At 41.9% G+C, this 16,842-nt stretch overlaps 1 protein-coding gene across 3 annotated transcripts; it reads right to left on the bottom strand.

Annotated features, from left to right (window-relative positions):
* Positions 1-823: 823 nt before the first annotated feature.
* On the bottom strand, positions 824-10,216 carry ccnl1a (cyclin L1a). Of its 3 annotated transcripts, none has more exons than XM_085379495.1 (10): positions 9,890-10,216; positions 9,585-9,659; positions 9,050-9,159; positions 7,029-7,149; positions 6,784-6,848; positions 4,421-4,520; positions 4,199-4,303; positions 2,796-3,046; positions 2,586-2,684; positions 824-2,456 (listed from the first exon to the last, which is right to left on the bottom strand). In XM_085379495.1, exons 1-10 carry the CDS (start codon positions 10,127-10,129, stop codon positions 1,982-1,984), a joined length of 1,641 nt encoding a protein of 546 aa, XP_085235621.1. In that variant the 5' UTR covers positions 10,130-10,216; the 3' UTR covers positions 824-1,981. The 3 variants fall into 3 exon arrangements, with proteins under 3 accessions (XP_085235621.1, XP_085235622.1, XP_085235624.1); XM_085379496.1 differs by lacking the exon at positions 9,890-10,216 and adding an exon at positions 8,344-8,615 and having other exon boundaries at positions 9,585-9,606; XM_085379498.1 differs by lacking the exon at positions 9,890-10,216 and adding an exon at positions 8,440-8,615 and having other exon boundaries at positions 9,585-9,605.
* Between the last annotated feature and the right edge of the window lie 6,626 nt (positions 10,217-16,842).

The raw sequence follows: 16,842 nt of genomic DNA on the forward strand, positions 1-16,842 counted from the left end.
CAACACCTTATCTCGCTTCATAGCGATTTTTCTGCGAGGCTGGTGGAAAAATACTGCCTTTCTCACCATCCATCTCCATGGAGCACCACTAACGTCCATCATCAGGAATTCTGACATACTCGGTAGTCTCCATCAGCTCTCTTCAACGAATACCTGCACGTTTTACAAATCACCATAATGTGACTGATAACACATGCAGAGAGCTGCTGTCCTAGCAGGAAAAAATGTATTTAAAACCATTAATGGTGACTGAATACCACCTGCTGACTCTCTACAATGACTCATCATTAATCCTGCTTAAAAACAGACCCTAAATAGTTAAACTTTGCTCAATCATGGCAACTATGACAAACATACATAGCAAAACCTTCTGGAATCCCTTTTTGTTTGAGTTTGAAGTATCAGCTGTGGCTACAATTAAACTCGTTTGGCCTTCTTACATTAAATCTCTTAATCAGTGTTTTAGGATATTCAAGTGAGGACACATGGAAAGCTGTATAACACTGAAACTTAAGGCCTACAGCACCCCCTGGCTGCCATAAATGTCACTTTTCCTCCCAGTTTCTTTTTAACCTTCATGTGTACCGTGCCTCCAACTCAAACTAGCAGGATTAAACCGTTTGCATCAGATGTATTCCCAACTGTTTGAGTCCATGCATTTCAGATCATAGCTTCAGTTTACCCTCCGATCAGCTGAGACTTCACTGTCTCCACTTAAGGCAACAATACAAATCAAACAACGGCTCCTGCCACTAGAACCAATGCTTCTTTGTTTTTGTTTTTGTTTTACACCAGGCACAAATTCAATAAAGGAGTGTACAGGTCAGTGGCATAGCTCATTTATTACTGAATAAAAATTGGACATGAACACATGCAGACTAAAAACCAGTGTAACAAAACTGACAACCCTAAAATCTTTTTGCAGCAAGTCTGCACTCCCTGCTGGGAGGTCAAAAAATAAAAAATAAAATAAAAAGTCAAATAGACAGTACTCTTTTGAAACTGTACAAAATACAGCATCAGCCACATATCTGTTCAATAAAAAAAAAAAGAAAACAAAGACTGTGCAAACATTTTGATCTTTCCTGAATGTTTATTTTACATTTATTCTTCAGTACGTCCACTGAGCCATTTGCTTTTATAAATCAAAGCATTCACATTTTGTCAGTGGTCATCAATCCGTCTTTACACTGTAAATAATTTCCCCCCCAAATGTCCATAACATTATATGTAAAACTAAAAAAAAAAAGGGGGGGGGGGAACAACAACAAGAGGGGGCTGGGTTGGGTAGGCTAGATGGTTTGTCAGGATATATGGTTGGGTCTGGAGCTGATGTCACACTACAACCTTGCCTTTGCCAGTCTGGGCAAATGTTTAAAGGTAATTGTAGAGCACCTCATGGTGGTGGTCACAGCTGCAGTGTGCATGTAGACGCAAAACCATCAACCACCCAAGATAAATGTCAGCTACAGATCTGCTGCTCTGTAGGAGACTCAAAGCAACCCGATTCCATCAAAGACATTTGTACATGAGACACGTGGTGACATATCTGGCTCCACTGTTTCCACTGAGATGAATCATAATGCTGGGCAGATGTTTTGTGACTTCAACAAAATTTGAAAAATTAAAATCAACTTGTATACGCTGATGGTCTGATGCCAGGTGTGTATGAGAAACCCAGCAAATTCAGAGGAAGGACCCCTGCTGGTACACAAAATGGCAAATCCAATTAAACGTGTTTTCAGTCACGGCAGCTTCGACAAGGTTTTTGAAAATTTTTGGTCTTCAATAAAGCAAGGTACAAGAATCTTTTCTGTTACATGGATGTTTGGTTAACTTCTGTTTTACCTTCTGCACAAATATTAAATTTAAACATCAATCTGTCAGTCAATGTTCAGAGGGCGCGTCTAATTTGATTTGCATATACTCAAAGTACTCATGTGACCATCAGCCCCAGAGCCTGAGTGGGTCGGTTTGGGTCTCAGCGACGGTGGCGGCTGTGTCCCGAGTGCCCACTACTGCTGTGGTGTTTGCTCTTGTGGCTACGCTCCCTCTCTCTGTCCCTGTCGTAGGATCGGGACCGCTCCCTGTCCCTCCGGTCTCGATGGCCACTTCCTCGGTCATGTTTGTGTTTCTTTGACGACAGATCGAAGGAGCTGCGGTCTCTGTCTCTCTCGCGTTCCCTCTCTCTGTCACGGTCCCTTTCTACTTTGACTGGACTGCGGGACCGCGACCGAGAGTGCGAGCGCTTCCTTTTATGACCGGAGCCTCCACCTCCGCTGTTGCTGTGACGACCGCTGGGCTTGGAGTCGCTATTACTGTGGTGACTGGACTTGGATTTAAGGTGGGGGAGGAGTGGTGACGGCGGATGCCGCTGTGGTGATGGGCTACGGCTGTGAGAGCGAGAATGTGAACGAGAACTGTAGGTCCCTGAGTGGCTGCGTCTGCTGTTGTAACTGCGAAAACAACAGGTGGGAAAAATGGACATGAAAAACAACCAGACTATGAAAATCAGATCTTTTTAAACATTAGGAAGGTAGAGCTACACATTCACACACATTAAAACACAAAACTGTAGAGCTTACTGTCTGCGAAAGGAGCGCGATCTTGACCGCGAACGCGTTCTTGAACGAGAGCGACTTCCACTCCTACTGTTCCTCCCAATCTTTACCTCCTTCCTTAACCTGAAGACAAACATTTTGAACTTGAAAACAGACTATCAGGCAAGTAAGAGATCACAACTATTACCTTGTTACAAATGACGGCAAAATATTGACTTAAAATGCGTTTCTTACCCATTATGTGGACTCTTGTTGACCTGGGTACGGTTGTCTGGTTCCTTTTTAACTGGTTTGACAGTCTGGGGGTTCGGGGACTTCTCTTCCACCTTGACCACAGGGGAGGACGGTTTGGAAGCAGGTGAGAAGCCACCCAGCGTGGACAGTGCAGGAGTACCATCAGGATTCAGACCCTTAGCCTTTATCCTAGCCTCTGCCAAGAACACTTTCCTTCGCTCCACCTCCTTCTCCAGCTGCTCATAGTTAGGCTAAGGGAAGAAAAAAAAAAAGTTTACACCAAGTCTGCCAAGAGCTCTTACTTTCATTCAGGCACCTTCCCCTGAGCCATACAGTGCAGGAGTGTATGCTAGTTTATTTTAACCTTGGATCGATGTAATCTGTCACAATATGTTGACGAGATTGCAGAAAAATGACATCAGCCTTTGAACTAACTCTACTACTCGTGATTTTTTTTCAATTGTTTTTAAGGCCTACCTAAATTGAAAACATTTTTTAACTTCATGTATTTTTTATTTTATTTGAGAATCTCAAGCTCAGTTTTGAACAAATGGAAAATAAACTGACAAATAAAGTTTTGCCTCCACAGCTGCTGGATCAGCCTGCTGAGCTGTACAATTTGGGATTTCATCTGAATTTTTAGACTCTACACTGTCTGAACACAGAAAAGCTCTCAGTTACAGTGAAGCCTCTGCTTGCTTCATGTCCCAGCTCAAGTCTAATGGGTAAGTTGTCTGCTTTAGTCTCCAGTCACATCAAAATGCTTGGCTGATTTCTGCTATAATCACATTTTAAATGCCCAGAAGGAATGTGCGCAGCCTAATGTAACTGTTAGCAGATAAATTGATGGTTTATCAACAATTATGCTACTACATTACAGTGCTATGTGAGCCATTCAGGTAACTGATGATGTCCTGCTTCTGGACTACCAGCATTTAATGAAGAATCAGGAGCATGTCGAGCTCTCTATTTTCCCACTTGTTTGTACATTCCCTCACATGAATCCTGATAGTTTCAGAAATCTCCCTCCAGAAACGTGTTCACATTTGAGAGTCCTGCTCTCGATGATTATTATTCCTTATACTGGAATCATGATTGTTATTCTCTCACTAATAAATTTAAAAACTGGGGGGAAGTAGCCGTAAAAAGCACTGAGGAATTGGAACAGGCCAATCACAGTAGTTGATCCATTGATCCAACATGTGAGTTCAAAGGGTCTGACCAAGACTTGACCCAGTGCTTTTTAAAATCGACTAAAGACGGCCCATGCTTCAGTGTGTTCTAGACATGTTTTATCATTCAGGACTTGAGCGTAATCTATTTAGCAATAGTCACAAAACACACTCATTGTGGATGGATTATAGTTAATGCAAAGCATAGGAAAGCGCTGCACTCATATTTACCTTCTTCCTGGTGTAAAGTTTCAGGGTGGTGATGCAGATATCTTTGATCTCTTCTTCCGTGGCTCCAAACAGCAGGAACCAATGGGGTCTGGTTGGCAGCGGTATCTGAAAAAGAAAGGCAGAGTTATTTATCAAATTGCTCTTATTAGACAAAGACATTTTGATGTGCCAATGTGGGACTATCAACAGGAAAAGTTTCAGATTTTCACTATTTCCTCTCACCTGCAGTGCTCGGGCAGCAAGGTATATGCAAGCGCAGGCAATCGTCTCAGCTTGAAACCTCACAAACACATCTGTCCTCAGGCTATCGTTCATGTAGTTCCTATGGAGACAAAAGAACGAACAAAAACATAGCATCTTCTCCACACAAAACCTTAAATCCATCTTTCAATATTACACCCATTGACTATAACCCAGTACTGCAGGTTAATAATCTGTAACATTTCTCTACAGTACAAGCTCCTAACCAGGGATTTAACTTTTTTAATTTTCTTTGAACAAGCACTGTTAACTGGACCCCTGGACTGTTGGATTTGACACAGTGCTCAAGTGAGATAAACTCAGGTTTAACTTTGTCCATTTCTCTCTGGGGCATCCATGAGAGCGCATCACATCACAAATAAAGCATGAAGACACGGATGGTGAAAAAATAATTATCTACTGGTAACCTGCCAACTCCACCTCATCTAATTGTGCCCGGAGGCCAACAAGGTTACGCTCTAATGACGATTAAGACAAGGGCACATGCCATACAAGGTGGGGAACATGCAGGCTCGCAGATGTAGAATATTTATCTAAGATGCAGCTGCCACAAATCTGAGGGGAACTGGGTAGCACAGCATGTCATGTAGCATGCAACTGGTGGTTCTTGAAGTCAGTGGTATGCTGATATGCTCAAAGTAAAAACGGATTTTAACATTTATTCAAGGTTCAGCCACAGAACATTTACCACTTTAGGTAAAAACTGTATAATGCAAACTGAAATGACCACAAAGTCCACTTGAGTGAAACTCCCTTCTAGTAAGACTCATTAGAGGTCTTCTCTAGAAGACATCAGGTGATGATTAGCTAAAAACAGATTATGTGTCAGAGGGTTGTCTAGGACAATGAATAAATGAGATTAGACATTGGGAGAGTATTAGGAATGGCATGATGGCCAGGTTGTGAATCAGGCAAGTTACGGGGTAGTGTCACATCTATGTCCTTAAGAAATAGATGTCACAAAGACAAAAACAGAAGTGTGATAACAGAAACATGGTGGTGAGACTCCTTAAAGTACCCAAACACTAATCCCAGAAAGCTCACACAAGAAACCCACCATTAGGGGAAAGAAAGAAAAAAACTACATCTAACACAGTCAAACTTCCTCTGCATTGCAGTGGCACTGGGATTACCTTGTCAATACCAATTTCCAACCATACATAAAATTTTGGACTGCTCCAGTTAAAAGTTTTCTGCAAATGCTGAAAACCTGCCATTCAGATAAAGTGTCTTCAGTCCAAACTGCCTAGAACAAAACTAGCATGCCAACTCTGCTATAGATAACACATGGATGTTGGATTCTGAGTGCTGCGTGGGTGAGACAGGTCCATGGAGGCAAAACCTGAGAACTCGATCAGCCTGTAAGACAGACACATGTCTGGACACCACGTCAGTTGGGGACAAGACACAATACCTACTGTAAATAAAAAAATAAAATAAATAAAAAAGGCAGGTAAACTAGTTAAAAAAAGTCTGTTCTGGCTAAGTTTACTTCACTGATAAATGCAAGTAAACGAAAAAAAGTTAGAATATACATCTATCTGTAGCTACTTGGCAAAAATAGTTATTACAGATGAAAATCTTTATAGCAAGACCAAAAAATACAAATCCTTTTGGACACCCAAGAGAAAACAAGACGATGCTGGCTGTTGGGTAAAGTCCCGCCCGCCCCCTTCAGTGAATCTCGGCATTGGGACTGGCTGTCTGGAGAGGGGCAGCCAGCCAATGGGGGGAGCTTCCTGAGGTCATGTGGTTGGAGGAGGCAGAGTTCAGAGGTTCTTTATGTGACTTACCAGCATGGACTACCCTTTAATCAAAGAGTAGAGAGAAAGGACAAAGTTAAACCAAGTCCCCCAGGCACCGCAAATTTAAAAAAAAAAAAAAAAAAAAAGACTTTACAGTAAGCCATGTAAGGGCTGATAAGAGAGTGAGACAAGTAGTAAATTTGTAATAACACAAATTGCTCCATCAGGGAAAAGAAGAAAAAAAAAGTGGAAGGGTTCAAATGGAGTGAGGAAATGTCGTCCTCAGACCTGGGCAAAATGGCTGTTGAATGTTTTTCAAATGCCTGCCTGTAAATTGGTAGGCACTTGAACATTACTTATCTGACAGGTGGTCCACATATGGGTCAGTCCCAAGTTCCTGGCAGATAAATCAAGTGCTCTTCTGAAATTCAACCATTTGAAACTCGTTCAACTTCATCTTTAGCCCAGGTCTGGTAGCACTTCTTGCAGACATGACACAGGTTGCTGCTGGGGGGGTGGGGGGGGGGGGGGGGGGGGGGGGGGGGGTGGGGTGTTGTCTGTGAAAAACTATTAACTTACCAGGCTGTCTGCACCAATGTCTGGTTCTTCTCGCATTCCAGGACTTGAAGATACAGGACAACGATCTGTAATCATACACTGAAGTTAAAAAAATACCCTGCTCAATAGCCCCAGGAGCGTCTCCAAGATCAAACCTGTTCTGTTAAGTAAGAATAATATTTTAACCCTGTCTCCTGTACAGCTGCATTAGCTGCTTATTACATTTAAAATGTTATTACCCAAAAAAAGAAAGAAAAGAAACTCACCTTGTGAGGGTGCTTGACATGCACACAAAATCCAAGCTCCTTCAGGACCCGCCTTTCCGCTTTGATGACTTGATTTTTGGTATTTATGTAGTTCTGATCAAGTATCAATGGACTTGGAGTCCTAGTTTGCAAAGGAATCAAAATAAAATATTGGTTCCCTCTTGCATTTAAAAGAAAAAAAAAAAAAAAACAAAATTTAAAAAAAGAAAAAAAGACAGTGCCCTTCTGAATTCCTGCGCCCCTTCGTTTTTCCCATTTCAACCAACTCAAAGCAACAGTTAACTGTTTGCATGCCTGACAGTTTGCTGGGGTTTGTGGACTCCTGTGGTTCCAGTGAAAGCTTGTGAGATTCAAAGACAGCCCTCAACCCAAAAAACACACCCTGTGCCACAGCCTTAACAGAAATATCAACTTGGTGCTAACATTACGATTTCACAACAGACGTTTTGAACCTCAATCTTAACGCCAATTTAAAATAAAAATGGAAAGCCGCCATTACTGTACTCCATCACAACTCATTCTCATCTATATTCTTATACTGTATGTCAGTATACTGCAAATTAATTGACCAAAACCACTGTCTGGATGCAGGCAATCCAGACTTTGAAGGAAAACATTCAGAGCAGAGATTTTTTGAGTCAAGTTACGCTTCACTGACCCCCAAAACATTCCACTGATGAAGACAAACTCGTGGAAAGAAAATCAACAAAAAACAAACAAACAAACAAACAAAAAAAAACACGAACGAACAAAGCTGATACACCAACGTCTGCTCAAGTTGCCTGTCATCGTGCCCACAAGATGGAATTAAAATCTGGAATGGAATTAAACCACAATGATTTGTGAGAGTCATTCATTATATAGCACGACCCCTGACAAACCAGTAAACTTCAATATAAAGTTCCGAGTCTGCAATTCTAATGTCTGAAATATATTCTAATGTGAATGTTACACTACAAACCACATGCATGGAAAAAAAGCGAAAACAAAAATAACCTCTGAGGACTAAAGACAATACAACAAGCACAAATCCCAACCTAACATTACACCTCTTTTATATATACCTCACAGCTACACTTAAGAAATGCAATATCAAATTAACAGCATATAATGGCAAACTGTTGAAGCTAGAGAACATGCACTGACCCTCACAAAACCGACAGACTCACAGTAACCAACTAATCATTCTAATTCTAACATACAAGATGATACTTCTTTAAAAGCCATGGTTGCAGCTGGTGGTGGATGGGGTGTTGCTCTTTAAGCACAATTAAAATGCATGGTGAGGAGCAGTCAGAGAAGAAAACTACATTACCCAAGGGTCCGCAGAATGACGGACAGATACCCAAAGCTTAAGACTGAACCACAGGAGTCCTCAAGGCGCCCCGGGGGCCAAGGACCTTCGGCCAACCTGTCATCCCCGATCCCAGTGCCCCGCGGTGGCTCAGACCACGGGAGTCTCCCGCAGGAGGGGGTGGGGTGGGCCTGGGGGAGGAGGGAGACCCCCCTCGCATCATGGTTCATGCCGACAGCTTCATCTTACGTACCATTCCACATCACCCAGGCTTTGGTAAATGTAGCTGGTCGCTGTTAGTTGGTTGCAAGGGAAAAAAGAAGTCAAGTTAATGCCAAAATCTGTAATATTGACATCAACAGATTTGTATGAAGACACAGGTACAGCTGCTTTGTCTGTGACTGTGTCTTACAAATAATAGACTTGAATTTTTGAAGCCAGTTGTTTGAGGCATTAATTTCAGTGCAATGTCAAACTGATGTTAAATGTAGACAATTACACTGCAAAACTACCAGTGAAGCGGAAACTGAAAAGTTTTAAAATGGTTTAGAGTACATGGATAAACAAAAGGGCACTTTCACAGCAAAAACACAGATCAGCATCAAACATTACATAATACAAAAATAAGAAAACAAAAACAGGAAAAAAAACATTGCAATGCAGCATTTTTTACATGTTAAATAATTATTTTCAAGAGGAGAACATTGGATTCATTTGGAGTGCTTACTTTTTTCCTCTGAGCTGCTTCAGGTGATGGAAAACATTAATGACATCTCGTATTCGCCGTGGTGCTTCTTCTATCTTGGAGGCCAAGTTGATGCAAGCCATGGCAACAATCTGGAAAATAAAATGATAAGCAAACAGGAATGTTTACTACAGAAAACTGAGCTCAAGTGATCAGAACACAAACACGAGACAAAAAAAAGAGGCAACAATATAAACCCTATCCTGTTTTGTTGTGGGGGGTGATGTGTACTCTTTACATACCTATCAATCCACTCTACAAACGTAATGATGTACTGAAACCAATGCTGACACTACAATAGTGCAAGTGTTTTAATGCAGTGCTATTGTGTACTTCGAGTCTGTGCTCAGTTTCACACTCATAGGAGATCTCACTTCATCGTTGAGTTCTTTAACTGGTGGAGTTAGACTCGACAATATGGCTGCCACTAACGTAGCTACAACGTTATGCAATGCTATGCTAACAATACCGGCCGACAGCGGCCCGGCAACACTCCGGAAACTCTTAACACACTTACCTCGAAACTGTGCTTGACGAAGGACTTGGAGTAGAAAAAACGATGGAAAAGTACTTGAGCTGTTGCCATTGCGACCTGTCGAACGGGGGCGAAAAAAAAGAGCATAATAATTGTACATCGTCTTGTGTAAACTGGCCTAACCTTGCACAATGGATCGCCGCCATTTTAATTCCACCACGCCAACGTCAAGAGCTAACATTTAGCACACTGCTGACAACTAGGCCGCAGAAACTACAAGCCACATCAACTTTCGCCTATTATTATTAAACACCCAACACTAATGCACTGCAGTCAAGAGCGCTTACCTGTGGCAACCGGAGGAGAATACCCGCTGACTGAATCAGCTCACAGCCAAGAATACGAAGATCGGCCTCTGTGTTCAGGTCGAGGCCGTCGAACATCGACGGCGTCGTTGAGAGCCTTTCCTCCGGTACAAGCGAGTTGTCGATTGTAAGGTACACTTCTGAGTAAAATTTGTCGCCAATGAGAATCCCATCATTGTTAGTGGAGGCATTGGAAGATACAGAGAGAGGACCTGCTGCCATCTTCACCTGAAAAACAACGTTTAGCAGCTACAGCGAACACAGCCTCCACACGGTAACAGCGGAGCAGGGTGACTGGCGAAGTGCGTGACGTCAACATGCTGTTCGATGGAAACGCTGTGTACATCCGCGGTGGTAAATAGTCTCGCAACGCTGACTCGTTAAATTTTACAAGTGCACGTAACCTGAATGTATTTAAATATTCTAAATATAAGTTACAAATATTTTAATAATAAGCAAAACATTTCACCTGGTATATAATGTTTCATTGCTTTCCGTTTTAAACTAGTCAACTCTTTGCTTCAATTTCACCTTAAAAATCCTGTGTCAAAATACTTCAGATAAACACCATAAACAATTTAATCCCGAAAACAAAATGTACTTGACGCATGAATCAAATCAGTTTTATTACTGGCACTACATTAACATTCACTGTAGCACTACTAGTGACAGTTTTCTACGTATTACTCAATAAACGTCACTGCCGGTAATGCCTGCTACATTTCCGACGTCACCCAAAGGCAGCAGAAGAGAACACATCGCCACTGGTCGCCACCAACGGTTTCTGTGATGTGATTTACGGGAAAGTCCGGACTTGTCACTATTACCGCTAGAACATATCCATCCGCCAATTTAAAATAAAGGAAGAAAATATTAGTGAAATGTATTTTTAAAAGACCCGTTTAAATATTTCGTTTAATAAATAAGTAACTGTTTGTATGGACTAGTCACAGACTACGGGTGTTGTTATATTTCATCTTCAAAAAACTAAAAAATTAGGTAGAATGAATTGTGATAACTGTTAAACTTAATTTTAAGACATGCCTGGAGAGCAGTTTTGACTTTGCGATTCTGTTTGCAGGTTTTATATCCATTAAAGTAAGATACAATTTCAAAATAAATCCTCAAAAATTGACCAGAAGTGTTACCAAGATTGCTGTGAAGTGGCACTTACTTACAGAATGTCTTTGATCATGTCAAAGATGGCAACAACACAGTATTTAATGCAGGGAACACTTTGTTCAGTGACAGCTCAGCTCACAGGATTTTATTGCCTGAAGCCTTGTAGTTACCAAAAGCAGTCAGCAGAGGAAAGTAGAGACCCACCAGTTGCTACAAGAGAAGCTCTGTGGCTCCTGGGGTCATTCAGTTTGTTCTGTGAGGACTTGCATGCTCATCATGCTCATCTTGTCCCCTTTCTCCTTCAACAAACCCACAGGCACTACAGTTAACTGATGACCAGAGTAAATGTCATAAAATGTTTAATCTTTACTCACAAATATGTCTTTGCTGGTTTACCTGTGGTTCTCTGCCAGTATATGACACAGAGACTTTCAATGTAGCTTTTTTTTTTTTTTTTTTTTTACATTTTTTATTCCTGTAGGAGTTTTATTGATCTTTCATTCCAAATGAGCAAAACATTGTGTTCACTTGCTTGAAGTGTGTAGTAGCTGTTTTTAGTTTGTACTGTTAGTTTTTGAGGTTGTAATCATCGTGGTGCCGTCTTGTCCAGGCTGTCAGACTGTTTAATGTGAGCATTTGATGGAAATAAAACTACTACTTGTCTAATCTACCAAAAGTTAGTCAACTTAGTCAACAATAAACGGAGTAAATATAAAGTGCAGTTCTTAATCAATGATTTGTTTTAGTAAGCTGGGGGGGAAAGCCATTAAAACCTACCTTGCCCTGTGTGAAAAGCTCCCTGCTCCCTCTTGTTAAATCATCATGGATTAACTGTAATTAAACAAGTTTTTTTTTTTTTTTTAGAAAACTGAGTTAAATTTCCTGAGCCACACCCAGGCCTGATAACTGCCAGACCTGTTGAATCAAGAAATCACTTAACCTGTCTGACAATGTGAAGCAGGCTAAAAGAGAAATGCATCGTGCCATGATCTAAACAAGTTCAAGAACAGCTGAAACACAAAATCATTGACATCTATTAGTATGAAAAGGGATACATAGCTATTTCTAAGCCTTATCCAAAAATGGAGAAAGACTGGAACAGTGGCAGACCTTCCCAGGAGTGGCCACCCTACCAAAATTATTCCAAAAGGGCATCAACTCATCCAGGAGGTCACAAAAGAACTCAGAGCAATATCTAAAGACCCGTAGGCCTCACTTGTTACAGTTAAATGGTAAATGGCCTGCATTTGTATAGCGCTTTACTTAGTCCCTAAGGACCCCAAAGTGCTTACACTACATTCAGTCATTCACCCATTCACGCACACATTCACACACTGGTGATGGCAAGCTACATTGTAGCCACAGCTGCCCTGGGGCGCACTGGTTAAAGTCAGAGTTCATGAATGACAATAAGAAAGATCCATCCATCAGTTTTCTTCTGCTTATTCAGGCCAGGTGGTGGGAGCAACAGCCTAAGCAGAGAAGCTCAGACCTTCCTCTCCCTACCCACCTCAGGGTTATCCAGGGGAACACCAAGGCGTCCCCAGGCCAGCCAAGAGATATAATCTCTTCAGTTGTGCTGGGTCTGCTCCGGGGCATTGTTCTGATGGGACATGCTGGGAACACCTCACCCAGAAGGCTCCCAGGAGGTACCCCTGTCAGATGCCCGAACCACCTGAACTGGCTCCTTTTGATGTTAAGGAATATTGGCTAGGGATGGGAATTGATAAGAACTTAGCCATTCTGATTCTATGATACATTTTACTTATTGATTCAATTCCTTATCAGTTCTCTTAGCGATTCTTATTGGGTTCTCACTAGCTCCGCTCTGAGAGTTACCACCATTACTAAGCACCACATTACATTTATGCAAATTAATTGTATGTTGTGTGGTCTAATGTTGTGATCAGTGTTGAGTCATTACTCAAAAAGGTAATGTATTACACACATTAGACATAACACATTTATTAGAAGTAATGCAGTACATTACTTAATTACTCCAAGGAGAAAACCATTCATTATACCACCCATTACATTACTTTCATCTTACTCTCTAAAATGACCTGAAACACACTGTATCAAAATTATTACTTAACAATCGAACACCTGAGGCTACAATCCCAAACACCAACACAAATCCCTATCCTAATGAGGACACATCTTTCTCTTAGCATTTGGGTATGAACACAAACAACACAAAACAACGATGAAATTCAGCACAAATACACTTCAAAGTGATGGCAACAGTTATTCTACTGTAGAAACACGACCAGGTAGAAATGTAGGCTGCAACCTGACTGCTCATCCGCTTGTTACCGATGAAGTTCAGCAGCAGCTGGCCTCACCACAGCTCACAAATGACAAGGAGCCAGGCTTGGAGAGGGTGCCTGAGGTCAAGTGCCTGGTGACTGGGCCTTAGGCCACGGGGCCGTGCTGGTTATAGCCCAAAGAAGGGACATGGACTCACATTCCTGTAGGGCCACCACCTGCAGGGGGCACCATAGGGGTCAGGTGCAATGTGTGCCAGGCGGTGACCAAGGGTGGAGATCCCGATACCCAGCTAACGAGAATAAGAAAGACACTGGGCAAAAACAACACCCATAGAAAAATTCTTTGTCAAAAAATATCTTGATGATCCCCAAGACTTTTGGGAAAATATTCTGTGGACTGACGAGACAAAAGCTAAAGTTTTTGGATGGTTTGAGTCCTGTTACATCTGACGTAGAACTAACACAGCATTTCATGATATACATGACAGACAGGCAAACATGGTGGTGGTGGTGTGATGTCTGAGGCTGCTTTGTTGCTTGCCATAATTACTGGAACCATGGATACTGCAAAGAAGAGTGGGCCAAAATTCCTCCACAGCCTCATAAAAGACTCATTGTCCATTATCACAAACGCTTGACGGCAGTTCTTGCTGCCAAGGGTGGCGCAACCAGTCAGTAGGTTTAGGGAGTAATTACATTTTCACACAGGGCACCTATACCAGGTAACAGGTTACATGTTCAACTCAGAGGGAAAAAAATGCAAACGTTAGCTGAACTGACAAGGAAATTATCACCCAGGCTTAAAGTTTGATCCATCCACGGTATCACAACCTGTCTGCGGGTCTGTGAAGCATCCATGGGACACCACATGAAGTGACAGACTGAGGTCTCTCACCCCCCACCCTCCCACTCCCAACACCTACAACTAGCACCTCCGGCCCCCAGCGCTTACGCAGTTGCCACCACGACAAGAATACAAGCATTCTTTCTCTGGTTGCCTTGGTGACACTAATTATGGGGTGTGGGAGGGCTCACGGGGCATCCGAATTCCGAAACGACCATATCGACGTAGGACAAAGGCGTTCAGGGACACCCAGTGACGAACAAGGGCTTAGTTATACACACACGCCACTCCCTGGAGCGTGTGTGTGTTTACGAGGAACTTGCACAGATTCCCCAGAGACACGTGTGCATGCCTGCCCTGCTATGATAATTACCTTGAGGAGATCACACTCCCAGTGTGTGTGTGTGTGACATAAGTGAGTGTATGTACAAATGTTTGTGTGTATGGACAAATCTGAGAGTTTAAGAGCGTCGTTTGTGCCAACTTCATGCTGTGGGCCTGCATCGAGATCTAGAAGGAGTTTCAAGGAGTCATATCAGTGATGTTACAAGAAGGACTTCAGTTGTATCTACTCAGACCATCTTTTTTTCACACACACATGGGTCGTTTTCAAACACACACACCAGGAAGGACACCAGGTCAAGGGCTACAAAGCAAGGGCAAGAGCAAAGAAATAGTCCCCAGTATGAGAACAGAGGGGACTAGAAGAGAGAGAGCTGACTGGATCAAAAATAAAGTGAAGAAAGAATTGCTTTTGAGCATCAGGGTCACAAGGGTTGAATACCAAAAGAAGGCCGAAGCGATTAAGAGTATTGACATGGAGGCAGATTTATGTGTGTGTGTGTATATGTGTGTATGTCAGAGGTACAGGGAGAGCGAGAGAGATGGGTGTTTGTGTTGAGGGTGAAAGGAAGAGAGAAACTGTGTGCAGTCACAGCAGATAGCGTGAGTGTGGCAGTTACAGACGAGGGGTGGGGAGACCATTTTAACATCTCTAAAAAAAGGGGTTAGCTCCTCATATAGTCAGCAGATATGCCGGTCATGAAGGTAAGATGCATAACAGAGATAAAACAAAGGTCAAAAGTCAGAATTTGAGCAGCACATGTTTGGAACAGATGCCTTTCATGGTGGACATTTTGTCTCTGCAAAGCAGGAAAACCACAGTGCAAGTAATAACGATAATGATGGCTCTATTTTATTCAGTGCCACAGGAAATCGCTATCACAGAGGCAGCGTGTACTGTGTACTACCAGCCTTTATTTGACGTTATTAAATCCAACGTTATTTTTTCTGTTTTGGCAAATGAAAATGTACACCGTGAAATGGGCTCACGGGGTTTGGTAACCAAACCTCCATACACTTGAGAAAATGACCCTTGATTTATTGTAAATCACCTAGTAGTTTTCTGTCATATACTAAACAGATTTCTAATCATATTGTTTGTCACGATTAGCTAGCCTCAAGCGGCAGTGAATATGGCCAAAAAACCAGCGACTCCAAAAACATCTCAGGCTACACGCACAGGTGCACAGGTGTTTTTTCAAACTGACATTTCACATCCACATAAGCACTATTTTTAAATCTCTGTCTGCATCAAAATGCAAAAAAACAATCTTATGTGCGGTCAAGAGCAGCAGGTAGTTATGTAGCTTTAATTAGAAATGATGGCCAATCAGAAGCCTAATATATCATATATACTGACACAAGAATAGGTTTGGTCTACATAGAAAACCCCCTTTATTTCTATCAGAGCCCCTGAGTAAGTCAGAGTTGTGTCGGGTCATGTAGCCCTCAAATAGTAGTGATGTGCGTATCGATCCTGAAATATCGATTCCTCCAATACCAATCATTTATGCTCTAGAATCAATTCTCACATTAAAATATTGATATTTTAGTAATTTAGAGTAAATTTGTAGTTTATCATTAACAGGAACACAGTGGAAAGAAACGATAACATTCGGATTGTCTACATTCAAAGGAACTACTTCCTCTTCCGCCTTTCATAGTCATGTGCGAAATACGGCTGTATAAATGTCTCGCAGCCCCTTGGCGTGCGCACTCACAAATCTAAAATATAACCGGGCGCTGGCATAAACTCTTCTGTTTAATCATTTTCTGTTTGACGTTTATTCAGCTGTGTGAAAACCCCGGAGGAACCCTCCTGAGGGATTAATAAAGTTAAATTTAATTGAATCTAATCTAATAACTTTAATCTCAGTTATCAAAGTGACTTATATATCATGTTTAACCCGAGTAGCGAAAGACCGCGGGGGTTTGAAGACGATGTGTCGGTCGGCTCAGATATTTGAAGTTTACACAGCTACATTCTCACCTGAAAATATGTTAAAAGTTTTTTTGCGACCCAGAAAGAGAAATGAGAGTAATATTAAAACTAAGTCACTGCCGCCATTGTTGGAAACTGGAATTGGCTGGGCCGCGCTATGAATTCTGCGATATGGTTTTTCAATTTTGTTGTCCGGGTGGAAAATTGGGAGAAATTCGGGAGAATGGTGGCTAAGGGAGATTTTCGGGAGGGGCACTGAAATTCGGTATTCTCCCGGAAAAATCGGGAGGGTTGGCATGTATGGTTGTGGCAACATCACTAACCTTGTCAAACACCTCAGAGAAAATCATATCACAGAATATGACGAGCGTATGTTGAGTAGGGATGGGTATCGAAAACCGGTTCTTGTTGAGAA

The sequence above is a fragment of the Rhamphochromis longiceps genome, linkage group LG14, assembly GCF_057381845.1.
Source record: "Rhamphochromis longiceps isolate RC_006_pf linkage group LG14, R_longiceps_female_GT1.1, whole genome shotgun sequence".
Lineage (NCBI taxonomy): Eukaryota > Metazoa > Chordata > Actinopteri > Cichliformes > Cichlidae > Rhamphochromis > Rhamphochromis longiceps.

Excerpts from the sequence above, each read along its gene's own strand:
- ccnl1a (XM_085379495.1), bottom strand. The coding sequence starts at position 10,129 with ATGGCAGCAGGTCCTCTCTCTGTATCTTCCAATGCCTCCACTAACAAT. Across the intron at positions 7,150-9,049 it reads AAGCAGCTCAGAGGAAAAAA|GACTCCAAGTCCATTGATAC; the intron begins GTAAGCACTCCA and ends TTTGCAAACTAG. Across the intron at positions 2,457-2,585 it reads TCGCGCTCCTTTCGCAGACA|TTACAACAGCAGACGCAGCC; the intron begins GTAAGCTCTACA and ends TTGTTTTCGCAG.